The 27,993-nt window shown below is 38.9% G+C and overlaps 1 protein-coding gene across 1 annotated transcript; it reads left to right on the top strand.

The window, feature by feature from the left end:
• Window positions 1-25,852, top strand: PPP2CA (protein phosphatase 2 catalytic subunit alpha). The gene is made up of 7 exons (XM_029941918.1): window positions 1-349; window positions 16,155-16,364; window positions 20,111-20,284; window positions 20,843-20,932; window positions 21,389-21,550; window positions 22,788-22,906; window positions 23,633-25,852. The coding sequence occupies exons 1-7, from the start codon at window positions 248-250 to the stop codon at window positions 23,703-23,705; spliced, it is 930 nt and encodes a 309-aa protein (XP_029797778.1). The 5' UTR covers window positions 1-247; the 3' UTR covers window positions 23,706-25,852.
• Window positions 25,853-27,993: the final 2,141 nt, after the last annotated feature.

Here is a 27,993-nt window from a genome sequence, read left to right as displayed (position 1 = left end):
CGTGATGTCACCACGCCGGTGGCCGCCATTACAGAGAGCCGAGCTCCGGGACTAGATCGAGTGGAGGAGGGCAGCGGCCGGCCGCCGGGTACTACAGGGAGAGTCCGCGGGTTCGCGCTAGCGCCGAGCAGCCGTCAGTAGCCACAGAAGTACCCCGGGAACCGGCGGCGGCGTGTGCGTGTGGCCCGTGTGCGGGCGGCGGCGCGGGAGTAGCGCGGAGCGGCAGCCGGTTCGGGCGGGTGGCATCATGGACGAGAAGGTGTTCACCAAGGAGCTGGACCAGTGGATCGAGCAGCTGAATGAGTGCAAACAGCTGTCCGAGTCCCAGGTCAAGAGCCTCTGTGAGAAGGTGAGCTTCTCTCCGGTTGCGGAAGCCGCCGCGGACCGAGCCCGCCGAGAAGGAGGCGGCTGTGGGGAGGGTGCAACATGGCGGAGGCCGTCGGCCCGGGGCCCCCCGAGCCTTCCAGACCGGCGCCCGGCGCGGCCCGGCGGCGGCTCCCGGGCGACCCGGCGCCCCCTGCCTCTCGCGCAGGGATTGGTTGTCGCCGCCACCGCCGCCTAAAATGGCGCCGTTCACCCGACTCCCGGGCTTCCGAGCCTCCAGCTTTGGTGCCGGGAATGGTGGCTGGGGGAGCAGAGACCCTGTATGTTAGGGTCGGGGACGGTTTTGAGATGGATGTTGAGGACTTCGGTCCTGAGGTCTGAGATAGAGGCCTGTAAGTACTGTGAGGTGGGTCAGAGGCTTTTTACTTGTTCTCAGGCCTGATTCTTCGATCCAAAACTGTCCAGAGGGTCCCCCAAAGACAAGCTCGGAGGTTACATACCAAGACCTGTCTAAAGGTCACGCAACTTTAGTACTGTTTTCGGTGGTTTGTGTTAAACTCACTGAGCAATCTTTGACAGAGACTTAAAAATGTGTGTTATAAGACTTTAAAAGTATATCTCTCACCTAATTTCTGCGAAGGTCATGGGGGTAGATGGAGGGAGGAGTACAACTTATTTTTCATAGTTGGAAGAAATGGAGAATTTGGTGAGTCATACTATATAAGGAGCTTTGGGATCAAAGTGTCAATTTAATCTGTGACTTATATGCTGACTCAAATTGGGTAACTATGAAACCCTTCTGTAAGCTGAACGTACTTGGCATTTTGCCATCTATTTTTAAAACGAACAGCGTAAACTTAGAACAGCAAATTTTGTATCCTGGCCCTTTGTTTGAAAAGTTGCTTGTTGATATTTTTGTGGCTTTAAGTAGTGGTAGTAATGGTGATGATAGTTGTAGGTTGAGCTTTTGTTGTGTCCCAGACAGTGTGCTTAGTGTTTAAATATTTTTCAGATGTTGTAAATGGGATGCTGTAGTTGCTTTAATAAGTCCATTTTAAATTACCTAATTCCCTTTTGATTTTCCCTCGGGGTTGGCTAACCAGGTAGTCTATTTAGCTATTGGCTGTGTTGTGTTTTTGGAGTCTTAGAAGTCAGTTTTCTAATGTATAAAAAATGCTTATCTCTACTATAAAGAGTTTAACTTTTGTCAAAATTGGCAGTATTTCGTTCTAGTACAGAATTGCAGAATACCATATCCGCATTTTGTGTTAGTAATACCGTATTTACATTTTGTGTTAGTATAGAGTTATTAGAGAGCAATTATGCTGACTCGTTTGTGGTTTGATGGGAAAATTAGGTTCATGAGTTTCATGTATATGCTTCTGAAGCAGGCTTTTTCAGAAATGGTGTGAATAATTGCAATCTAATGAGTCAAATTCAGATTTATTTTTCCTAAGCCTGAACAACTCTCCTACTAGTTGATGAGGTGGCACATGATCTATTGAAGCTGAATTTTACTCTTAGCAATGTGTTGAGTCTTTTGTTCCTCCTTTACCCTTCATTTTCTTAACATCAAATGAGAATGGTGTTTATAGTAAAGGTTTAGAAATAGGCTTCTGAAACATGTATATTGTCGGGTCTTAATTTCTAGGTGCTGTAAGTGATGATTTCAATGACTTTTAGAGATCAGTACTTCATATAAAGATATTGAGCCAGCATTTGGCTAGATGACTAGTCATTTATGTAGAAAACATTGGAAGAGATGTAATGATGTGATTGCAAGACCACTGGACTTAAGTTAGACCTGGACACTAATCCTCTTTTCTGCCACAGCGTAATTGTGACTGACCTTGGGACAGCCATTTAGTTCACATTTTCATGTCTGTGAACTAAAGACTTAGGAATAGATGTTCCAGGGGCCCTTCTAATAATGAGATTATATAATCCACTTTTAATGCGTACATTGTGTTTAAATATCAAACATCTAATGACTATCCAAGATTGCTTAACTTTTATGAAAGGAATGCAAAATAATGAAGTATAATCATGGTTATTCTCAAGGAGCCTGAATCTAGTTGGAAAACAGTAGTGGATGAACCTAGGAAGTAGAGGATTTGTGTTGGAGACTATGGGAGATAATACTAGGAGCTAAGGTTAGGTATCTATACTATATATATCTCTCACTATATAGTGAGATTAAACAGTTTATACTTAGATACTCGCTGGTTATCCACTGTGTCCAGATATTTTTTCTTAAGAGTAAAAAAGGTGGAGGGGCGCCTGGGTGGTTCAGTCAGTTAAGCATCCGGCTTCGGCTCAGGTCATGATCTCTCATGGTTCATGGGTTCGAGCCCCACGTCAGGCTCTGTTCTGACAGCTAGCTCAGAGCCTGGAGCCTGCTTCACATTCTGTGCCTCCCTCTCTCTCTGACCCTCCCCTATTTCCACTATCTCTCTCTGTCTCTCAAAAATAAATAAAAAACGTTAAATTTTTTTTTTTAAGTAAAAGAGATGGAAATAATATTTGAAGTTAGGTTTCTAAGAAATGGATCTTTTAAGGGGGAATATTATGCAGTCTTAATACTCTTTTTAACTTGTAAGTATTTCAGCTTCTGGAAGTATATTCATTTTGCAACCTATACTAATTTGAAAGCAGCTTTTTAGGTATATGAAATGAATTAGGATGCATGACTTGAAATTATCTTTTGTACTAGAAAAGTTAAAACCATTAGTTCTCTTTTCACTATTAATAGCCAAAACACATCTAGTGAAAGCTACTTATTTTTGAAAATCTTGAGGGAAACATTTTTACATTACTATAATAGTAGTTTTTTATTTCTTTTTAAAGAAAAAAAGTTGTTGGAGATAGGTATGGTAGTAGTTGGTCATTTCTTTCATTATAAGAAGGAAAATTATTTAAAAGCCTTCCTTCTATTTTCCTGAACATGCCTCATCTGAATGAAATATTTAAATGGTAAAGATAGAAGTATACCCTAGAGGTTACAGTGATTAAAAAAATTCAGAGACCATTATTATGGTATCCCTTCAGCAGTTAACAATGGATGTTCAAAATCCAGGGGCACCCTGGGTGACTCAGTCGGTTAAGCCTCCGACTTCAGCTCAGGTCAGATCTCACGTTGGTGGGTTCGAGCCCCGCCTCAGGCTCTGAGCTGTCAGCACTCCGGTTCTGTGTCTCCTCCTCTCTCTGCCCCTCCCCTTCTCATGCTCTGTCTCCCTATCAAAAATAAAAGCATTAAAAAAAAAAACAAAATGCAGAGAATCCAGTTGTGTATTAATTAGACAAAGGTGAATATGGTTTTTATGCCCTTGAGTAGTTAAGGGTTTTTTTTTCCCCCTCCCGAGATATGATCAAGGCTTATATCAAAGCCAAGATGGTTGTTTGTGAAGTTTACTTTGTCATTGTGGGGTTCATAATTTTAGTTGATTGTTGAGAAATTCCTGGTGAGTGCATGCAGTGTCGTCTTAAGTGCACTTCTATAGTCAGTAACATTACTACATTTGTCTAACTGGACTGGTATGTTTTCCATTTACAGATTGGAAGAAGTAAATAGTATCAACTTGCTTTTGCATTAATGACAGTAAACACTTTTATTATGTGGCTTCAGCAGTGGTTTAATTTAGGTATGATTTTTGGCTTTGTGCTGTCGGGTCTTACCAAACTTGTGGAGAATGTTGTGTGATAGCCAATTTTTTTTTCTTTCCCCAAAGGAGTTCTTTACCTAGGTATGCTGTTTTCCGTTGCTCTGCAAACACTATAAATAAAATGCAGTCATTAAGGCTTCGCATTTGTTACATGAGTATGGGAAAAAGCAAACCTTTCTAAACTGGATGAGCTGCACAATGTGTGATCAGGGTTAAATTTCTATATCAAGTGGGCAGTACATTTTTTTGAGTCTGTATGTGTGCTTAATTTAAAAGGTTTGGCTCATTTTCATAAAAGTAATTTGAATATTGAGAACAAATGGGGGAAAGCGTGAGGCAGAACATTATTTTCGTCATATTTTCACATATACAGTTCTCTTAAGTTTATGAGACATTTATTAGCCTTAGTTATAGATAGAAACCAGAGACTCAAAAAGGTACAGTGACTTGACTTCAGGGGCTAAAGTGCGATTGCATGGGCTTATGGATTCCGTGCCCAGGGTTCTAGTCTTGCTTCACAGCCTCCCTCCCCTGTTTTGTTAGAGAGTGTTAATAATGAAAGATCGAGATGAATTGGGGTCAAACTGAATTGTAGAATCAGTAGCTCTGTGAAATAAAACATTGTTTTTATTCTGATTGCTGTAAGGCTTCCTATTCATGTCACACGCTGTTGTCTCACTTTGTCCTGGAGAAGGAAACAGTAATTATTCTTCAGTTTTGAATATGCCTAATTGCATTCGCCCCTCACATAACATTAGTGAGAAGAAAACACCAGCCCATTTTCTATGTATCCTCAGTACAAATCATAATCTAGGAGGTGAAATCTAAAATATTCCAGGAAAGCATAAGTGACCTTTATATTGTTCACTATGGCTTGTAAAATGCCTTTTTATCAGAGCTTCCACAGTCAGACCTATTTGTGCTTGTGGGTGTTTCCTGATCTCCCAGTCATGAAGCTGTAATGAACTTGGTGTTGGGCTTAATGAAACACTGAAAAGGCGAACAGTCCTACTATTCAGACACACGGGTCCCCTGACTCCCCTTTTATTTTTCTCTGTCAGAGCCAAGGGTTCTCTCCGCAAATCTTGGCAGGTGAAACCCATGCTGTAGAAAGCATGATTGACACTAGAGGAGTGTAATAATTGTAACACGGGCCAGGTGTCTCTCCACCACTCCCACCCCCACTTTTTATGACCGCACATATTGCTGGTGATGTTGTAAGTCATTTGTCAGTTATCTGTGAAGTATTTGTTTAGTTTGGAGGAGCTGTGCAAGAAAGTCAGGAGACGTTAGAGTTGAGTTGAGGTAATGGTAGGGGAAGGGTCTTTTTTGATTAAAAACTTTTTTATATTTTATTTTTTTAATTTACATCCAAGTTAGTTACAAAATAGTGCAATGGTGGTTTCAGGAGTAGATTCCTTAATGCCCCTTACCCATTTAGCCCATCCCTCCTCTTACAACCCTTCCAGTAACCCTCTGTTGTTCTCCATATTTAAGAGTCTCATGTTTTGAGGCACCTGGGTGGCTCAGTCAGTAAGCGTACGACTTCAGCTTAGGTCATGATCTCATGGTTCGTGGGTTCAAGGCCCGCTCCCGGCTCTGTGCTGACAGCTAGTTCAGAGCCTGGAGCCTGCTTCAGATTCTGTGTCTCCCTCTCTCTCTGACCCTCCACTGCTCGCTCTGTCTCTCTCTTTCAAAAATAAATAAAAACGTTAAAAAAAAAAAGGGGGCTCTTATGTTTCATCCCCCTCCCTGTTTTTATATTCTTTTTGCTTCCTTTCCCTCATGTTCATCTGCTTTGTGTCTTAAAGTGCTCATATAACACTTGAAGTCATAGGATATTTGTCTTTCTCTAATTTCACATAGCATAATACCCTCTTGTTCCATCCATGCAGTTGCAAATGGGAAGATTTCATTCTTTTTGATTGGGGAAGGGTCTTTTTTGGAGGTACTGAGAAAGGAGAAAAAGTTAGGTGTGACAGAGAAGCCTTTTTTTTTTTTTTTTAACTCTCTTTTGACCCATTTCCTTTTTTTCTTCACTGATTTCCATCCTTGTCTGAAAAAACCTTCAACCTGCACTCCTACCCAAGCAAGGTATGAAATGGACTAGAACTGTTAAAGGGAAAGATTTTTGTGGGTTTTTTTTTAAAATTTTTTAAAATGTTTATTCATTTCTTAGGGGGAGAGAGAGAGAGAGAGAGAGAGGGAGGGAAAGGGAGAGAGAGACCGAGCGCGCATGGGGGAGGGGCAGAGGCAGAGGCAGAGGGAGACTGGAATCCGAAGCGGACTCCAGGCTCTGAGCTGTCAGCACAGAGCCTGTCTTGAGGCTTGAGCCCACAGACTGCAAAGTCATGACCTGAGCTGAAGTTGGATGCTTAACCAACTGACCACCCAGGTGCCCCGGTTTGTGTTGTTTTAAATAGATTTTCCTTCAGCTTTTGGAGCAGAAGTGGTAGAGGAGGCTCAAGTAGAGAGGTCTGGCTGCCAGTAAATGAATGGGGGAGATGGGTTTTGAAAGAATTGTAAAGAGCAGTCTGGAATTAACTGCCTCATTTCTTAGCCTTACAAAGTTACTGTTGCTTACTTATATTTTGGTGTAGTGTTTAGAATGGATGAACAGAACAGTGACAGAGATGTGTGTATGTGAATCTGGTATTTTCTGGGCACCTGGGTGGCTCAGTCAGTTGAGCATCCGACTTTTACTTTGGGCTCAGGTCATGATCCCACAAATCTTTGATGAGCATGGAGCCTGCTTACGATATTTGTTCATTTTCTCTCACTCTGTCTCTCCCCCACTTCTCTCCCCCCTCCTCGCTGCCACCCCCCTCCTCCACTCGTGGGCGCACTCTCTCAAATAAAAGTGAATCTGAATATTTTCTGAACTGTACATGACCACTTGGCCAGTCACTCTGGTACTCCCATGTCCTCACCTCTGCTTTAGTCATTTAGTTACTACAGGTGGGAGTATGGCTTATGTTGAGGGGGCTGAAGGAAGATTGAGAACCTTTTTCTAGAGTGCTCCTGGAAATGGTTTATTTACTTAACTAGAATTATATACAAAGTGTAATTCACAAGACTGTGAATGTGTACATTTGCTTTTGGAATTCAGTCAAAATTTATTAAGCCCCCATTGTGTACATTATTCATTTTCATTGTTCAGCTTTGTCTCAATAGCATTATTTTAGGAATGTTCATTGCTCTAATAGCGTTTTGTGTTAGGAGGTTGAGTTTATAGTAAATTCTATAGATAGGAAAGGTTTTAGAAAGTTTTTGCTAGTAGTGATCAAGTGGATTTTATTTCTCTGCCACCCATTGCGTCAGCTGACAGTATTGCCCACTACCTGTTTCTGTTGGGTGGCTCTGACTTCATGAAAAGGCTGAAGAATTGGCTTTAGTAAAATTTTAGTGATGGAGGGAACCTTAAAGACCATTTAGGCCAAGTCACCTGGTACAGATGAGGGAGCCCAGAGTGGTTGAATATTGTTCATGAAGGATTGTTGTGAAAATTTTTACACAACTATGTATATACCAATATTTCTGTGTTTAGTAGGTTGTATATATTTTTTCCTTTTTCTAGGAATGATTGGGAATGTTTAATCCGTGCACGTGTGTTGGTTGGTTAGTAAATACCTGGGCCAGTGTGTTGAATGGGAAACATTTTTCTTAAGAGATAACAGATGATTATTTGACAGAGATGGAAAAACATCAACCTATGTAGTATTTTCTTTTAATATAATTTTAGAATTATCCCTCATCCCTGACCTTTTTCTTTTGGTTAAATCCTAAGCCTGAAAACCAAATAGTAACTACTGGTTCCTAGAGCATGATGTGGAGGGGTACTTTTCTAGTACAGTCACACTGTGATGGCACATATACAGTATAATCATACAGAAGACCAAAATGTTTCATAAACTAGAGGCATCTCTTTGGAGTAATTAAAGAAAAGACAAGTAATATGAAGAAAGACTAAGATAAATATGAAGAAAGATTATGAAAACTAACTCGAGATTTATTTGCTTCCAAAGCCAAACACAGGGCTTAAACTCATGAACTGGGAGATTGATACCTGAGCCTAAGTCAAGATGCTTAACTGACTGAGCCACCCAGGCGCCCAAAGCTTCCACTCTTGATACGAGCTCAGGTCATCATCTCACTGTTGTAAAATTGAACCCTGTATTAAGCTCCCTGTGCTGGGCATAGAGCCTACTTGAGATTCTCTCTCTCCCTTTTCCCTCTGCCTCTCCCCAACTCTTTGTCTCTCAAAATAAACAAACATTTAAAAATAATAATTAAAAGGCTTCAAATGTTTTTAATTCTGAAACTAAAAGGTAAAATTCAAAAATTAATTATTGCATTTTTTCCACCTTTGCTTTTCTTATGCTTTATGGCTATGTCAGTAGAAGGTATACACAACTATGATTAAAGTATTGAATGTTTAATTTGTGTGAAGAAGAGTTCCAGTGAACATTGAATTAATAACCAGGTTTTTGACAGAAGAATATCTAAGAACATTATCTGGCTCTCTAACAATAGATATTCAGAGAATTTATGTGGACAATCTGTATGAGAGGAGAAATAACTGATAATAAATAAACATGGAGTAGAAAGTTTGAATTCCAGAATGAGTAGTCAGATGCTCATCTGACTGAGCCACCCAGCCGCCCCATGAATATGAACTTTAGGACACAGATGGAAATATTAGCCAATTTGAAGCATGAGGTCTATTTGTGAATAGTAGTTGGTGTGTGCCACAGTCTATTAACATTTTAATGTTCTCCAGTGTTCTCACATAAAGAATTTTTACATAGTTCTAATCATTTTGAATTTTTAAATGTTTGCTTGGTTTAATAAAATAAAAATGAATGAATATAGTGTACAGTACATGTTAAGTAGAAATAAGTGCTGTTATATGCCCTTAACAAAATTAATATATAAATTGTTGGCAGATCTGTTGTTGGTCCTGGTTTTTTTGGGTTTTTTTTCCCCCCTTTTACTTAGCTTCCTTGAAGTATTCAGACGTGGATGATCTGTGGAGTCTGTTTAAATTTGCTTTGGAGGACCTGGGTGGTTCAGTCGGTTGAGTGTCCATCTCTTGATTTCAGTTCAGGTCATGGTCTTGTGGTTTGTGGGATCAAGCCCTGTGTCAGGCTCACGCCTGGCAGTGTGGAGCCTGCTCAGGATTTTCTCTCTCTCCTTCCTCCCCCACTTGTGTACTTGCTCTCTCAAAATAATAAACATTTTTTTAAAAAGACAATATTATTTTTTAATTTTGGGGTGTGTGGTTTTTTTTTTTGTAATTTCATGTTGTTATGGTGGTTAGGGATAGCCCATGTACCAAGAAACCAGATTGTTTTTTACAGTAAGTTGAAAAATAAGCATTTAAGATTTCTGAATCTGAACTCAGAATACAGAGAGGACATTGATAATAAATTGATGCCCTTAAAGATTTCTTTTCTTCAAGTGAATCTCCAGATTCTTTTAATTTTAAAAGGACAATAGAACATTTTAACTTTTCACAGTTAAGCTCTTATTACAGGATTATCCTATTCCAGTTTTAACCTTTTTCTAGGAAGGTTTTGTTTTGTTTTATTTAAGGTCTTTTTATTTTGAGAAAGAAAGTAGGCCTGCTTGAATGGGAGAAAGGCAGAGAGAGGAGGAGAGAGAATCCCCCTCTGTGGGATCCACAATAGACTCTGCTGGGAACACAGACCAGATCATGACCTGAGCCAAAATCAAGAGTCAGAGGCTTTAACCGACGGAGCCACCCAAGCACCCCATTCTGGGAAGTTTTAAATCACATATTTTTTTCTTGAATTCACTGATGTCAGTCTTTGTCATTTGGCTGAATTTCAGTAGGATTCCAATAAATTAGAAAAATCAAGTTTAGTGTTAGCTGAACTTTTTAAAAAAACCTTTTCTTTCAAATGTTTGTTAGCTGAGACCCTTTGAAGGTTTGGAAAAGTGATTTAGGGAAGCCAAAAAAGTTTGGCGTGTGTGTCTTTTGCTTTTGTTTCTGTGCCTAATTCAGATGATATGAGGCTTTAAGTTATAGGAATCAATATCAAAAAGTGAGAAGGTAGTTATTAAAAGTATAAACCTCAAATGTTAATTAAGTTGCTTTGATGCTCTCATTCTCCCATTTACCTTGAGTATAAGCTAGAGAGTTGAAGTTGTGTAGCTACCTTAGAAACTAATGGTTGGTTAAAAAAAAGAAGAAGAAGAAGAAGAAGACAAAGAAACTGTGGTTGGTAAAGGCCTGCAGGTTCTAAAGGTGACTCGTTAGCAGTCCCGTTAGGTGACCATAGAGGGAGAGGTTTGGTTACTTGCATTTGAAGCCTGAAAGGCCTGACTCCATGTGATAGCACAGCTTCTCAGACATTTCTTTTTCTGTGGTTAGTTTTTCCTGACTGTAAAATAATCTTCAGTGAGAACCACCTCAACCTTTTTGTTCTGGTGATAGTGTAGTTTGGCATAGTTAATCTCCGAGGTGAGTTGAGGTGAAAAAAGGTATACTTACTTAAATTCTTTGTACGCTTGAATTTTTCTTGTTAAAATACACTTAATAGTTGGCTTGATGACATCTGAAACATAATACTCTTTTCTCCAGGATTTAATTATAATTGCTCTAGTCTGAAATGTGCTAGGAAGGGAAGAAGGAATTTGACTTTCCCAGATTTAGAAGTTAAAATGTTCACTTGATAAATACAGTGTCCGTTCCCTTTTAGAGGACAATTTGGTAACATCAACATAAAGAGAAGATAGTTGTTAGATGTGTTAATAGGTTCACTTCATGGTATCTTTCAGGAAAAGTGTATATGTATCCTAGGGAGCAAATACTAGGATATACATTGCAGTGCTTTCTCCTACTCCCACCTCCCTCGCCCCCGTCCCAGTCCAGTATTATAATTTCTCTACATCCATCGTGAGAAATTAACCAGGTCTATATATATAAATTATGATCTCCAAGATAGATTGTTGGAGACAAAAGCAGGCTGCTGAATAATGCTTTTTTTTTTTTAATGTTTATTTTTTGAGAGTGCAGAGAGGAGGGGGTGGGGCGGGGACAATCCAAAGCAGGTTCCAGGCTCTGACCTGTTAGTACAGAGTCTGATGTGAATCTACAAACATCGTCCTGAACCCACAAACTGTGATACCATGCTGTGCGGTAAAGTTGGATGCTTAACTGACCGAGCCAGCCAGGCGCCCTATACTCTTCCTAGTTTAAAAATGCAAAGGAAAACTCAGTATGTTTTTGTAGGCAAATAATACGTATGTAAAATTTGTAAATGAGGTTTTGAAATGATGCTCATCAGGATACTGTTGGTGATTACTTTGCCCAACCGGAGTGGGATTATGGAGAGTGGTCAAAAGGGACTTTTAGGTTTTTTTGTTTTTTGAGTCTTTAAATTTTATTTTCTTGTTTATTTATTTTTAGAGGGTGTTCTTGCAAACGAGGGAGAATCTTAAGCAGGCTCCATGCTTGGTGGGGGCAGAGGGGCTTGCACCCTCGACCCCGGGGTCTTGACTTGAGCTGAAAGCAAGAGTCAGAAGCCCAACCTCCTGACCAACCAAAGCCGCGAGGGAACATTTAGTTTTATCTGCTCCAAATATTTTTTCCAAAGATTGTCAATATAACTTTTACAGTTTTAAAAGTAAAATTACATTGTAAAGTAAAAGTAAAGATACAGTGTATGATTGTGATTTGCTGAAATTGAGATAAAAGGAACAAATAGCGTTTAGGTTTAAATGTCATTTTAGGAGTTGAAATTTTGAGTAGGTTGTTATAAGGACTTGAGGTGGTAGTGAGTGGCAACTTTTTATCTTTCACATAGAGAATAGCCTTCCAGGTAAGCAAGTGTCAAGTATTTTGGAATTTAACTTCTCATAGAATTGTAAGATTTGTATAGTTCTGACCGTATGTTTATGTCATTGTCCTGTTAAACCCTCTGAATAATTTGCAGATTTCTTTAAAGTATCATTATCATTTCATTCACAGCTATTTTCATTACTGTGTGCCAGGTGCTAAAAACACTGGACATGGTTTTAATCCCAAACAGACTTATTCATGGAATATGCTTAGTGAAATTCTGCCTTTTAGTAATAATATATCATGGGAGATTGAAATTACCCTAGTGAAATGGATTATTGTATTTCTTAAGAAATAACACTTTTTGGGGGGGCACCTGGGTGGCTCAGTCAGTTAAGCCTCCAACTTTGGCTCAGGTCATGATCTCATGTTTGTGGGTTCGAGCCCCTCCTCAGAGTCTGTGCTGACAGCTCAGAGCCTGGAGCCTGCTTCTGATTCTATGTCTCCCTCTCTGTGTTCCCCTCCCCTGCTCATGCACTGTCTCTCTCTGTCTCAAAAATAAATAAAACGTTTAAAAAAAGAAAAAAATACCACTTTTGGAGACCCAGTGGAAATTTGTTCTAAGTCTTAAAATGATGCTCAGTCTGTTGAGCGTCCCACTTCAGCTTAGGTGATGATCTTGTGGTTTGTGAGTTCAAGCCCTGGCCTGGAGCCTGCTCCAGATTCTGTGTCTGCCTCTCCCCCACTCACGTTCTCTCTCTCAAAAATAAACATTAAAATTTTTTAAAATAAAAATAAAATGTTAGGTCAAGTTAATGATTAATTTTTGTATGTCATTGGTTGGTCGTTGTCTTGAAATGGGCTCCCCAAATGTTTGAAAACTGGAAAATAAGAGTTCTTGAAATTTGCTGTACCTAAGAAAGCACTGGAGTAGAGTGAGGCCGGGAGACTTAAAAAAAATTTATTGATGCTTGGATCCTACTCACAAAGATTCTGGCTTAATTGAGAGGAGTAGTCTTGGCATTTGGTTTTTTTTTTTTTTTTCCAAAGAGCTTATCAAGTACTTTTTTTAAATGTTTATTTCTGAGAGAATGAGAGTTGGGGAGGGGCAGAGAGAGAGAGGCAGACAGAATCCAAAGCAAGTGCCAGGCCCTGAGCTGTCAGCACAGAGCCCGACACTGGGCTTAAACTCAAGAACCACCATATTGTGACCTGAGCTCAAGTAGGATGTTTCACAGACAGACTGAGCCACCCAGGCTCCCTTCTCAAGTGATTTATTTTTATTTTTATTAATTTATTTTAATTAATTAATTTTTTTTTTGGAGAGAGACAGAGATAGCGCAAGCAGGGGAGGCGCAGAGGGAGAGGGAGACACAGAATCCGAAGACAGGCTCTAGGCTCTAGGCTCTGAGCTGTCAGCACAGAGTCTGATGCGGGGCTCGGACCCACGAACCGTGAGATCATGACCTGAGCCGAAGCCGGATGCTTACCTGACTCAGCCACCCAGGTGCCCCTCAAGTGATTTTTTTTTTCCCAAATTTATTTATTTTGAGAGAGTGTGCTAGCCAGAGAGAGAGAGAGAGAAGAGAGCGAATATATCCTAAGCAGGCTCCTCTTGCTTTCGGTACAGAATCCAGTGTAGAGCTTGATCTCATGAACTGAGATCATGACCTCAGTCAGCTGCAATCTAGAGTTGGATGCTTAACCCAGTGAGCCATCCAGGTGCCCCTCAGGTCATTTTAAATGTGTGGGTAAACCATTACGTTTAAACCAGTCCTTGTTACCCTTGGTTGTCACTCAGAATATAATGAGCAGTTACATTAGGAGTGGTCCATGGTAGTTTTCACCTTCATGTTCTAGTGTGTTGCTTTCCCCTGACCCAGCTTCCCACTGTGCATTCTGGAGCACCATTCATAGTGCTAGCTGTGCAGAGAAAAAAATACTCAATGCATGTTGAGTTTCTGAAGTAAATATTTAAAACCCATTCTCAGAATAAATTTCTTTTACTTTCTTGGCTTAAATGAAATCTGACTCTTCTCTGGAAGTCCTATATTTCTCTAATAGCCTTCTCAGATAATGGATGGATGCTGCCTTCCTCTAGGATAAAATTCCCTATTTTTCAGGTTTCTGTTTTCTACCTAAATACCCAAGCACCTTTCCTTACTACTGTTACCTATTATTTCTTCATTCTTCACAGAACTTGGTACCAGTTTTTAGGCATGTACTTGATGTTGTCCTGACAGACATCCATGGTTTTCCCTCAAGATAACCTCTCTGGTTACACCAGTTTAAGTTCTTGACTCATTCAAAAAATACACATTAAGTGCCTTTTACACCTCATGCATTGTTCTAGCAAGGTTCTGTGTACACGATGGTAGATTAAAGGAATCTGGTGAACATTTTAAACTCTTAACTTTGAGGGACGTTTGGATGACTCGGTTGGGCTTCCCACTTTAGCTTAGGTCATGATCTTACAGTTTATGAGTTCCAGCCCCACCTTGGGCTCTGTGCTGACAGCTCAGAGCCCAGAGCCCAGAGCCTAGAGCCTGCATCGCATTCTGTGTCTCCCTTTCCTTGCCCTTCCTCATTCATCCATCCATCCATCCATCCATCCATCCATCCATCCATCCATCCATATTCTCTCTCTCTCTCTCTCTCTCTCTCTCTCTCTCTCTCTCTCAAAAATAAAGATTAAAAAACACTTAAACTCTTAACTTTGACAGTTACATGGAAAATGGAGGCAGGAAGCATGGAAGCAAGGAGTTCAGTTATGGAGGCTAGCACAGTAATGCAGGTGAGGCCTTGGTGGCTTGCACCAGGGTAGTGGCAAATACATACATACATACAGATTGATTTCAGATATGTTTTGGAGGGAAACTAGATGAGACTTGTGGATTGGTCTCTGAATACCAGTGGTCTTTTTAAGCTCTCTGTCTCAGATTTCCACATGTATAGGCCTACCTCTGAAATTATAAATACACTCATCAAGTTTTCTGACAGTGAGTCTTTGTTCTAAGACTACTTTAATTAGACTTGTTCTTGAGTCCATGTCCGTGCCCCATGGTTCACCTCTACATTTCGTACCTGGGATGACCAACTGTCATGGTTTACCTGAGCGCAACTGAGGCATATCTTGGGGTGCCAGACTTTGATAAAATCAACATAATTCGGTCACCCTACACCCACCCCAGTCTTCCCTCTTCTCTACTCTTGTGTGGTATACTTCAGCATGTTAACCTTTTCCTGGGAACTTCTACACATGATTGCATATTGTCTATGTTGGACCTTGTCCCATATCCTACTCCTTTCTTCTTTCTGTAACTAACTCCTGCCAGTTCCTTGGACCTCAGGCAGTTTTCCTAGCTTTCCCAGTGTTTCTGATCCTGAAACACAGCGACTTACTCTCGAGCTTGACTTAACACTTGGCCTGATCATTTTATTGTCTGCCTCTTCTGCTCCACTGTGCTTTTTATAGGCTGTCTTGTTTGTTGTGGTATCTTACTTCTCCATCATTTACTCTTTCCTTTTCTTTTACCACTTAACACAGCCGGTACTTTGTTACTTGTTTGCTTGTTTGCGGTCCCCTGCCCCAATGATCTATCTTGTACACTATGCTCCCAATGGCTAGGACAGGGCCTGGCACATAGTATCTCTTAGATCATTGAGCAAATGATGAATGAATGATGGTCTCCCAGTGCACTTTAGTTTTTGGGATATGATAAATGATTAATATGTGTTGAATGACTGATAGGATTTCTGTTGAGTGAAATGTTATGCTGCCCTTAATAGTAATGTTTGAGTTTTTATTACCTGGAGGAATGCATATTCTGCCAAACAACTTTATAAAAATCATGCATATTGAGTAGTTATAAAATAAAAGATTTGTATTTTGGTATAAAGAGTTTGTAAAAATACTGGCAAAATGTTTGTGTTTCAAAAAAAAAAAAAAGGTGAAGCAGAAATTAGAAACCTTTCCTCATAGCCTGAAATCCTAGAGTGCCAACATATTCTAATTAGACATTAAAGCTAAGGATCTAGGTATCTGAATGTCTTGTTCCATTTTCATTAATATGGCTGCTAATAATCTATTTAGCATTTAATTAGTTGGTAACTACTAGGCATAAAAACTGATAGTGATGACAAGAATAGAACTGTGCATCTTGATACATGTTTTTCCTAAGTATCAGGAATGAGATAGCCAATAGATGGAATCTGGCCATATCTTGCCCGATTATCAACTCCCACAATTTCATCTTCTACTGAATCTGCCCCTTATGTTACATTAAGTGTAAGTAACATATCTTTGATATCTTTGTTAATGTTGTGTCATACCAAATGTATTGGTTTTTCTCCATCTGTAGGCTAAAGAAATCCTGACAAAAGAATCCAACGTGCAAGAGGTTCGATGTCCAGTCACCGTCTGTGGAGATGTGCATGGGCAATTTCACGATCTCATGGAACTGTTTAGAATTGGTGGCAAATCACCAGATACAAACTACTTGTTTATGGGAGATTATGTTGACAGAGGATATTATTCAGTTGAAACAGTTACTCTGCTTGTAGCTCTTAAGGTAATTTCAATTTTGTTTGGGCATTTTGTACTGGTGAGACAGTGAGACAGTCTTGGATGCCTTTTTTTCCCCCCTCAGTGATTTGTGATTTTCTTTGAATGTTCAGTTTTAGAATAAAACTCTGTATTTAGGAATGTATTTAGGTTTGGGCCTTTAAATCAGAGGTCTGTCTTCATTCTGAATAATGGATGGTACAGGATAAAAGTGAGACGGTTATTCTCATGCAGGTTATTTGAAAAGTATTCGAGGGCTGGTTAAGTAGAAATGTAACTTTAGTTAATTGGGATGTGGAGGGGTAATATAATTACCTACCTGTATGTTTTTGAAATAAAATATATTAAATGTCAGAATGTTTATATCTTTTGACACAGTAATCCTGTAGACTTTTACTGAAGGAGAAATTCAAGAGGAAAAGAGCTTCATTTGCTTGAAAACCTTACTGGTGGCATTATTTTTAATACCAAAGATCTAAAAAGCCAACAAGAGTGAATATCTTAATTATGATTTAGTTCCGTGGAATAGTTTGCTGTCATAAAAACTTGGCAGTCTAGAACAATAGAAATGATAATTAAAGCAAGTTGCTTTATACCAATTCTAGCTTTGTGAAGTGTACAAAGATCTGAAAGTGCAACAAAGTGGTCACTACCTTTTAGAATGGCAGGCTTCTGTCTTTCCCTAGGAAGAAAGTATGACTTTTTTTAAAGGAGAGATTCTATTAAAGAACCTTCACATTGGGAACTTGAATGCTATGCTATGCTACATGAAATAAAGACAAATATCATATGATTTCACTCATGTGGAATTTCACAACAGATGAACCTAGGGTAAGGGAAGGAAAAATAAGATAAAAAGAAAGAGGGAGGCAAACCGTAGGGGGAGACTCTTAAAATACAGAGAACAAACCAGGGGTTGCTGGAGGGGAGGAGGAGGTGGGTGGCAGGATGGGTAAATGGGTGATGGGCATTAAGGAGGATACTTGTTGAGATGAGCATTGGGTATCATATGTAAATGATGAATTGCTAAATTCTCCTGAAAAGATAGATGTTAACTAACTTGGATTTAAATAAGTAAGGGGAGAAAAGAACATTTACAATGATAAAATGGCTTCCAGAAACTTCTAATACTGGGGAAATGGTAAAATGTAATTTTGGCAAGAGCTGAATTGTAGGCAGTTAATATATGTGTTCATGAAGCTACTTGTCTGAATCATGTAATGTGCTACATAACATTTTTGGAGAATAATGTGTTCTGCATCTGTAAAATGAAGCAGTTGGATTAAAAGTTTCTGTGGTGACTCTAGATACTATGAAAACAACCTTGTAGACTAAGCTGTACTTTAAGTCCAGGTTGAACCCCAGTGCTCAGAGGAGGAATGAATATGCTGCCTTTAAGAATTCATATTTGGAGAGCACCTGGGTGGCTCAGTGGGTTCATCGTCTGACCTCGGCTCAGGTCATGATCTCACATTTGTGAGTTAGAGCCCCACATTGGGCCCTGCACTCCCAATGTGGAGTCTGATTGGGATTCTCTCTCACCCCCTCTCTTTTTTCCATTCTCCCACTCATGCTTTCTCTAAATAATTAACTGGAAAAAAATTCATATTTGAAGGTTATTGGACTGAATTGTGCTGCATAACCTTCCCCCAGCCCCTTTTATACATTGAAGACTTAACCCCTGCACCGGTATTTGGTGATAGGACCTTTAAAAAGATAATTAAAAGAAATTGAGGTCATTTGGGTGAACCCTAATTCGATATGACTAGTGTCCACGTAAGAATACATTAGGACACAGATATAAAGTGAAGATGATCAGACATGTGGAGTAGATGACCATTTATTAGCCAAGTAGACAGGCCTTTAGAAGAAACTAACCCTGGCTCAGTCAGTTAAGCGTCCGACATTGACTCAGATCATGATCTCATGGTTCATGGGTTCAAGCCCCACGTCAGGATCTGTGCCGACAGCTCAGAGCCTAGAGCCTGTCTTCAGATTCTGTATCTCCTCCCCCTCTCTCTGACCCTCCCCTGCTTGTGTAGTCTCTGTCTCTTAAAAGTAAAAAAAACATTAGAGAAGAAGAAACTAACCCTCATCACATTTTGATCTGGACTTACAGCCTCCAGAACTGTGAGGAGATAAGTTTCTGTTGTTTAAGCTACCCTTTTGTTGTATGTTGTTACGGTAGCCCTTGCACACTAATATGGGAGGTCAGGAGGAAAAAACTTGAAGTGATGCTAGGATAGTTGGATATCCATCCATATGCAAAAAAAAAAAAAAAAGACGTAGATACCTCATACTGTGCAAATGAATCAAAATCAGAGGCCTAAATGTAAGAGCCAAAGCTTTAAAGCTTCTAGAATAAAACAGAAAATATTTGTAACCCTGGATTAGGCAGTGATTTCCAAGATAGGATACAAAAAGCATAGTCCATTAAAAAAAAGTTGTTAAATTGGACTTCATCAAAATTAAGAGGTTTTGTTTTTCAGAAGACATCACTAAGAAAAAAACTGAGGGGGTTCATTTCATAAAAATATATTCTCATTCAATAAGACAAAAAGGGACAAAATACTTGAATAGATATTTTACCCAAGAAGATAAACAAATAGTGAAAAAAGCACCAGAAAAGAGGTTCAAAATCATTAATCATGGAAATGTAAATTTAAGTGGTAATCACACCCATTAGAGTGGCTGTCATCAATAATCTGATAATATCAAGTGTTAGTTTATGGAGAGATTAGAACTTTCATACAGCAATCAATTTGAAAAATGGTTTGACAGTTTTTCAAAAAAATTAAGCCTGCTTACACTCATAAGACCCAGCAATTGTATTCGATTAGAAATATACCCAAAAGAAACAAAAATGTATTGTAATTTTTTTTTTAAGTTTTATTTATTTTGAGAGAAAGAGAATGAATCTCAAGCAGGCTCCACACTGTCAACGCAGAGCCCAGCATGGGGCTCGAACCCACGAACCATGAGATCATGACCCAAGCTGAAACCAAGAGTCAGATGCTCAACCAAATAAGCCACCCAGGTGCCCCAAGTAGATGGTAACTTTGTACAAAAACTTAATGCAAGATGATCATAGCAACATTTTCACTCAAAAACTGTAAGCCATCCAAGTATTCATCCTACTGGTAAATAAAGAAGCAAAATGTGGTATAATAGCCATACAAGGGACTAGTGTGCAGCAATAAGAAAAACAACAGAATAATCCACTGATTTATGTGCAGATGAGCCTCAGAAATGTTGTGCTAAGTTTATGAAGCCAGACACACAAAAAACTATTATTCCATTTATAAGAAATTTCTACAAAAAGCAAATCTCGAAAGACAAAGGTAGGTCAGTGGTTGCTGAAAGCAGTTGGACAGCTCATGGCGGGTATTTTTGGACTGGTGGAAAGGTTCTAAAATGATTGTGATGGTTATTTTATAACTGTCAATTTACCAAAAGTCATCTAATCTTATACCGAAATTTCATGGATGGAGTGTTAGAGCTGATGATCATGTTTTGTGTGTAAAAGTTAATAGTCGCAGGGGTTTGACTTTAATTGACATGGGGTTTGTTGATACCCCATGGTCAAATACCTCTAGATGTGGGATTTTATTTTGGTGTGGTGTGGGGGCATGGGGTGTTCCCACCACCACCACCAAAATTGCAGCTCTGGATTTTCTTGTAGAAAGTTTGCTGAATTGTCCTTTAGTTTTTGAAAGAGCCTGGTGTTCATATTGTTTTGTTTTCTTGTTTTAGGTTCGTTACCGTGAACGCATCACCATCCTTCGAGGAAATCATGAGAGCAGACAGATCACACAAGTATATGGTTTCTATGATGAATGTTTAAGGAAATATGGAAATGCAAATGTTTGGAAGTATTTCACAGATCTTTTTGACTATCTTCCTCTCACTGCCTTGGTGGACGGGCAGGTATGTAGGTCTTATATAAAGTTACATTGCTGATTGTTTTCAAGAATCTGCTTTGTTAATGTTTAGGGCCAGTTATTATCCACCCTCTCATCCCTTTTGGACTTCTGAAGTGCCTTCTTTGTATCAGGCACTGACTGAACTGTAAGTTGGGACCACAGGGATAGATGTAGCCCCTCCATCCTCTCAAGTTGTTTCTGGACAAGTCTTGAAGATGTAATTAGCTATTTACTCATCCAGGTAGGGAAGTACACAGAAGAAATTGCAAGAAAATTGTATGAGAAGGAAGATAGTCTTTGGTTAGGGTAAGGTCAGAGAAATGTGTCCTTGGGGGAGCTGATTGAAGTGGAGTCTGGGTGTAGTAGCAGTGATTTATCAGGAAGAAAGGAAGTGTATTCAGTAGTTGAGAGTGGGTTGGAAGAAAGACTGACCTTGCAGATACAAGCCTGGTTCTGGCAGAGCACAGAAACCCGAGTAGGACCAAGTGATGTGGGCTGCCTGAATGCAGAATGTTTAAATATTCTTCTATGTGAGGTTAACATTATAAACTACTCTTTTCAGATATTCTGTCTACATGGTGGCCTGTCACCATCCATAGATACACTGGATCACATCAGAGCACTTGATCGCCTACAAGAAGTTCCTCATGAGGTATTGACTCTTATTTGGTAAAGAGAGGAAAAATTTAATTGTCCTACCAGCAACCTCATTCTTCAGAAGAAGCTAATTTTAAGAAACCTGCCAAGATAACAGTGCCTTTGGGACTGGTCTTAGAATCTGGATAGTTGTCTTTAGAGCTTCTACCTTAATTATTGGACTATACTGCCCAATGTTGAAATTTACATACTATAGGTAGGATACCTAGTTAGGGCTTGTTGCCCTTAGGACTCATTGATGTAGGATGTACCTCTTAAAGATATCTGGAAATAGTTTTTTGCTTACTTGATGCACATAGTTGACTTCAGAGCAAATCGTAAGCTTTTTCAAGCAAATACCACTCAAAAAATAAGACTTGGTAGGCTGCTGCTCCTGATGAATTACTCAAATCATTTTTGCAAGAGGCAGTTTAAAACTTAATGTGCAATAAGACAAAAACTTGCTTTTTAGGGTCCAATGTGTGACTTGCTGTGGTCAGATCCAGATGATCGTGGTGGTTGGGGTATATCTCCTCGAGGAGCTGGCTACACCTTTGGGCAAGACATTTCTGAAACATTTAATCATGCCAACGGCCTCACATTGGTGTCCAGAGCTCACCAGCTGGTGATGGAGGTATGTTCTCCTTTCTGAAACCTGAAATGCTTTTTATGTATTTCTTTTATGTTTGTTTACTTATTTTGATAGAGCGCATGAGCAGATAATGGACAGAGAGAAAGATCCCAAATAGGCTCTGCACTCAAACTCTTGAATTGTGAGGTCATGACCTGAGCCAAAATCAAGAGTCTGACACTTAATGGATTGAGCCACCCAGATGCACCTGATTTGTTCTTTAAGTAAACTTAAGGTAGATGTAAAGGATGAGTTTTCTTTTTCTTGGTTTGGGGTTTTTTTTTTTTTTTGAGGGGGTTAGGTCAATTAGAGCTATTAATAAGAGTACTTCATGTGTTCCTTCCTAAATTTGCCTGAGCCTTTTCAGTAGGTACACACTAGAATTAAAATCTCAAGCCTTTTCTCCCTTCCTAAACCCCATAAAAACCCTACTCAGGCCTTGTTCGGGGCTCTCAGCACAGATCCACTGCGTTGGTGAAGGCTGTGAGACCAAACGTAGGCCCGGCGAGCCTAAGCCGTAATAATAAATGCCCTTTGCTTTTACATGCGTGGAAAAAAAAATAAAAATAAAAAATAAAATAAAATCTCAAGCTTTTGATCACAGTGAATTTCATAGTTGACATGTTTTCAGAGAAGTCTTAATAACTGGGTAGTGCTAAAAGCTTTAAAAGTGGGAAAGTAAGATTCAGGGAGCAGGAGAGGAGGGAATGTAGCATTTTTATGGTTTCAATTATGTTTCATGTATTTAACAGGTATATGTAAGGAGGGCAGATTGAGATGAAATAGTAAAATGTTTCATTGGTCCTTTGGATGGTAGGATTATAGGTGATTTTAAAGAAGAAACTAAAGGGGAAATGGCCGTATTCTTAGTATAGAACATTAATTAGCATACTTATAATATTAGGGCTCTATTTAGATTAATACTAAGTAGTTATTATAAAAGTATGATTTTGCCAGAGATATGGAAAGATATTTGTGTATAATACTTTAAATATAACCCATGTATTCAGGTGAACTTTGACAAAATGAGACTAGAGATCCTAGAGGCCTATTTTCTTTGTACCTTCAACTTGGGGACCTTCACCTATGGCTAAGAATTAATACTGTTTTAAATTATCCAGAAACAAAACATTAATATTTTTTTTAAGCCTTGTGGGAAGGAGAGAGCTTTTTTTTCTCTTGAGTCACATTTAATTGTAAATAAGGGAGTAAAATAGGTTTTTATCTCTTTTCATTGTAGGGGTATAACTGGTGCCATGACCGGAATGTAGTAACAATTTTCAGTGCTCCAAACTATTGTTACCGTTGTGGTAATCAAGCTGCAATCATGGAACTTGATGATACTCTAAAATACTCTTTGTAAGTATTTACACCTGAGTAGGTGGCTGCTGTTAGAGTCAAGTCAGACTGTGTCGTTTGAATGTGAGGTGTCGGAATTGAAGGGCTCATGCTGAATTCAGACTCCAATTTGATTTTTAGGTTTCTTTTAAAATGCTTATTTTGGGTGGGAGGGGCAGAGAGACTCTCAAGCAGGCTCTGCACTGTCAGCATAGAGCCTGAAGCGGAGCTTGATCCCCCAAACCGTGAGATCATGAATTGAGCTGAAACTTGAGTCAGGAGCTTAACTGACTGAGTCGCCCAGGCCCTCTTAATGTTTCCTTTTGAACAGACCTGTGATATGTTGAAGCACATCAACAGAAACTTGGTCCTAAATAGATTCTGATGTGTGAATTATTAGGGTTTTAACTTTTAAACACATGTTTTTATCAGGGAGTTAATAAAATATATTCTGAGGTGAGATTACAAATACAGTGCATTGGGCTTGTGGAACCCTCCGTTTACATAATCTTAGAATCTTAAAAAAATTCTGTCTGAAGTTGCATTGGCTCTTCGAGGTGGTGTGCCACTAGAAGACTTTTACTAAATGCATGATTAGGCTCCATACAGCTAGGATTCTGTTCCATTAAAGCAAGCTGAAATCTTACAGGAAGAGAAATTGTAGTTTGAAAGAATAATGTTCTTGATTCTGATCGTCTGTACATTGATATGTGCCATATAAACAGCAAATATGTTTTGTTTTTTCAGCTTGCAGTTTGACCCAGCACCTCGCAGAGGCGAGCCACATGTTACTCGTCGTACCCCAGACTACTTCCTGTAATGAAATTTTAAACTTGTACAGTATTGCCATGAACCATATATTGACCTAATGGAAATGGGAAGAGCAACAGTAACTCCAAAGTGTCAGAGAATAGTTAACATTCAAAAAACTTGTTTTCACACGGACCAAAAGATGTGCCATATAAAAATACAAAGCCTCTTGTCATCAACAGCCGTGACCACTTTAGAATGAACCAGTTCATTGCATGCTGAAGCGACATTGTTGGTCAAGAAACCAGTTTCTGGCATAGCGCTATTTGTAGTTACTTTTGCTTTCTCTGAGAGACTGCAGATAATAAGATGTAAACATTAACACCTCGTGAATACAATTTAACTTCCATTTAGCTATAGCTTTACTCAGCATGACTGTAGATAAGTATAGCAGCAAACAATCATTGGAGCTTAATGAACATTTTTAAAGTAAGTACCAAGGCCTCCCCTCTACTTGTGAGTTTTGAAATCGTTTTGTTTATTTTCAGGGATACCGTTTAATTTAATTGTATGATTTGTCTGCACTCAGTTTATTTCCCTTCTCGAATCTCAGCCTCATGTTGTTCTTTGTTATTGTCAGAACCTGGTGAGTTGTTTTGAACAGAACTGTTCCCCCCCTCCTATAAGACGATGTTACTGCACAAGAGCACTGCAGTGTTTTTCATAATAAACTTGTGAACTAAGAACTGAGAAAGTCAAATTTTAATTGTATCAATGGGCAAGACTGGTGCTGTTTATTTAAAAGATACATCAATTGATAAATTTTAGAATTTGTAGAATTCTAGGTAAAGAAAAATAAAAACCAAGGTCACTGTATAACCTCTCTGGTAACTCCTTGACATTCTTCAGATGATTTTCAAGACTTGTGATCCACATAGTACAATTTCTCAGATAGCCATCGTGCTCTTCGTGGGTTCTTCCTGCATATTAACTGGTCTGTGAGAAGGGAAATCTGGGCAACTTCAAGAAGACCGACTGTGTTTAAGTGTTCGGTTTTTATTTTAATAAAAAATCATGTTTTCGGGTAGAGCTTGATAAACTAATGTGTCTGCTTATCAGTCAGTGCAATTTCTGGTTATAAATATCCTATTGCTATATATGTTAGATGGACTCTACAATGATTGACACATTTTGTACATTGCTTGTCATGTGATCTTAGAGTTAACTTTGTCTCAGATAAAAAAAAGTTTTTAAAGCATTATCCTGTATTAAGCTCCTTAAGTGATACTAGTTAAACCAAATAGGAAACTGTTGCTAAATCTTGGTTTAGTGTTATGTGCATTCACCTAAGGACAAAAATGGCATTTGAAATGAAGTGGCAGTGCTAAGCGCTTAGTGAGTTTCCCACCCTTTTTATCCTTTGAATAAGATTAGGAAGTTAAAACAGTTCTTCTGTGGAAACTAATATCTGGTCACCTTAAGCTATCAGGGTAAACTTCAGGGCACTTAATCATTACTTGTGTGAATATAGTAATAAAAGTTCCTTTCCTTTGTATTGTATTGAATTCGGAACTGACAGGGAAGTTTTCTCATATCTAAGATGCTTGAGGAAATTACTCACAAACATTCTGTTTTAAAAATGGTCTAGTTTCGTCTCTCCTCTGATCTAATTGACGGTATTTCTGGTGGCTTCTGGAATTGGTGGTCCAAAGCAAAATGCCCTGTTTTTCTACCTCTCCATTCCATTTTATTCTTTTTATGCTTTCACAAGAAATACATCTCTTTTTTTTTTTTTGCTTTTTGCCCTTTAAGCAAATAATTTATCATGTGCAGTAATTTTAACCCAGTGTCCAATTAATTTAGATACCAAGCAGCTGGTTTTTAGGTGCTGTCGTAACAGAATTGACCTTGAAGGAATGCGTATCTTCTAATTAACATGTGGTACTGTCATCCAGATGTGCAAATTCTCTCATTGTTGTGGTTAGCAGAAAAGGGCTCGTGGCCAGAATGTCTTGGGGTTTGGAATGATTATCAGAACTTAAGTTAATTTTCTAATTGTACAGAATGACTGGGCTTTAACCGTCTTAACTGAAAATGAGTTATGAAATGAGTTTTAAAAATGCGTTGGTAAGTGTAGTAATTTCCTTTGATAATAATAAATAATTGCTGTTGCTGACATGTCAATTAGTAACATTAAAAGAGAATTTTTCTAATAAACTTTTTTAAAAGGTTTTTTTTCTTAAAGACTTGTCAACTAAAAATGTGTATTTTGAGTATTCTATACAGAGAACTTAACAGGAGTTTGCTTTGGAACTTTTAGGGTAAAATGAATTGGTAAAAGAGTCTGCTCATTTCTTAAATTGAATAGTCTAAGCAAACACACATGACTTTTTTCCTTTTCTTGGTTGCAGAAGATATGTTTTAAATGGAAGAATACTTAAATTATTTTTCAGAAAGACTTAGCTTTGGATGAGTAGGATAAGGATAGTTCTTCCTATGGTCCTCAGCCTTGGTGCCCACAGAAACTCTGATTTAAATTGTTTGGAGGCATATGTAGGGATATTTTTAAAGTTTCTCAAGTGATTTTAATTTACATTTAGATTTAAAAATCACTGCTCAGTTTTCCAGCTAGAAATTTCAGAAAACTGGCTTTTGTGGTAATTGGTGGTAGTTGTGGGTTTTGGTAAATAATTAAAATATATTCTAGGACTCTGGTTCAATAGTGACTTTTATCTGTCCTGTATAATAAGCAGTCCCCCTATTTTTCAGCCATAATGTGTTCTTAGAAACGGCCCTTAACGTTTAGTGATGGGCTTGTTTGCTTTGGGGTAGATTCTATTCCCTTTTTTTTTTTTTTTTTTTAGGGCTTAACCCATTCTCACAGATTTCTTGTCATATTTCTGGGTTTTGCAAATTGTTTTTAACTTCATTTTTTTCCCTTCACAGTTGTACATTTACTTTATGAAGGTTGTGGATATATGATTTCAGGCTTTCCTGATGATCTCCATGTTTGTTTCAATCTTAGTTTAAGTCTATGTTTTAGGATTATCAGTGTACTTTATTTCTGCTTTTCATTCTGTATATTTAATTACACAGGTATTGCCACACAGACAAAAATGGGATGTTTGCTGAAATGGTACTGTTGCAGTCCTAGTGTTATCCTGTACATATGTTCGAATGTTTTTAGCAGCTGGTGTATAAATTTGAGAGAAAGAAAATATGAATTATGGATATTTATAATGTACAAACTTGTTTTAAAAGTTGAACACACAAAGATCAGTGATAACTAAGTAAGTGGAATGAGCAAAAAACCCCAGATTTGTGATTCCAGTTATACCCGGACCAAAATTCCTCTTCTAGAGGGTAAAAGAGATAGATAGTGATTAAATGCTGGAGGAAAGGCCATGTCTTCTTTCTCTTTTCTGTTTATTTTTTTAATGTTTATTTTTGAGAGAGAGGGACAGAGTGCAAGCAGGAGAGGGGCAGAGACAGAGGGAGACATAGAATCCAAAGTAGGCTCCATGCTCTGAGCTGCAGCACGGAGACCGGTGCTGGGCTCTAACCCACAAATCATGGGATCATGACCGGAGCTGAAGTCCAATGCTGAATTGACAGAGCCACCCAGGCACCTTTCTCTCTCTCTCCCTCCCTCTCTCTCTCTCTTTTTTTGTAATGTTTTATTTATTTTTGAGAGAGAGAGCGACAGTGTGAGCAAGGGAGTGTCAGAGAGAGGGGGACACAATCCAAAGACAGGCTCCAGGCTCTGAGCTAGCTGACAGTCCAGAGCCTGAAGTAGGACTTGAACCCACGAACCTTGAGATCATGACCTGAACTGAAGCCAGAGGCCTAACTGACTGAGCCACCCAGGTGCCCCTCTGTTTTTTTGTTTTGTTTTGTTTTTAAGACAAATCACAAATACTCATGGCTGAAGGTTTTTTTTCCATTGTAGTTAACACGCAGTTCCCTCTCTGGTAACTGTAAGTTTGTTTTCTATATCTCATGGTTGAAGTTTGATTGTAAGTAGTTTGTATCCTCAACAGGTTTGAGTTAAGTACACGGACTGTTGAGTTTTCTTTCTCTAAAATGCTTCTAATAATGCAACATAAGGTTCCTATTGCTATTTAGACCCCCAGGGAATCTCTCTGGAGATAGCCTTGAGCCATCCAGAGTAATGTCACTGGCGAAACCCATTTAGGCATCTAGGCTACCATGGACAGTACCAATTGTGTTCTTTCAAGAATTGGTTAGCGGACATTTCCTAATGCAGTGGTAAGCCATAGCTGCAAGTCCAGTGCCCTTTGGTGGAAGTCAAAGACCAGAATTGTGATGGAAAAGGGAGTTAAGAGTGCTTGCTGTGG

The sequence above is a fragment of the Suricata suricatta genome, chromosome 6 (genome assembly GCF_006229205.1).
Source record: "Suricata suricatta isolate VVHF042 chromosome 6, meerkat_22Aug2017_6uvM2_HiC, whole genome shotgun sequence".
NCBI lineage: Eukaryota > Metazoa > Chordata > Mammalia > Carnivora > Herpestidae > Suricata > Suricata suricatta.
This window is presented reverse-complemented; position numbering and strand designations above follow the sequence as displayed.

Bases quoted from the DNA above. Each gene is read 5' to 3' on its own strand.
- PPP2CA (XM_029941918.1), top strand. From the start codon at position 248: ATGGACGAGAAGGTGTTCACCAAGGAGCTGGACCAGTGGATCGAGCAG. The intron at 20,285-20,842 runs GTATGTAGGTCT...TACTCTTTTCAG, and splicing joins CTGCCTTGGTGGACGGGCAG to ATATTCTGTCTACATGGTGG. The intron at 20,933-21,388 runs GTATTGACTCTT...CTTGCTTTTTAG, and splicing joins TACAAGAAGTTCCTCATGAG to GGTCCAATGTGTGACTTGCT.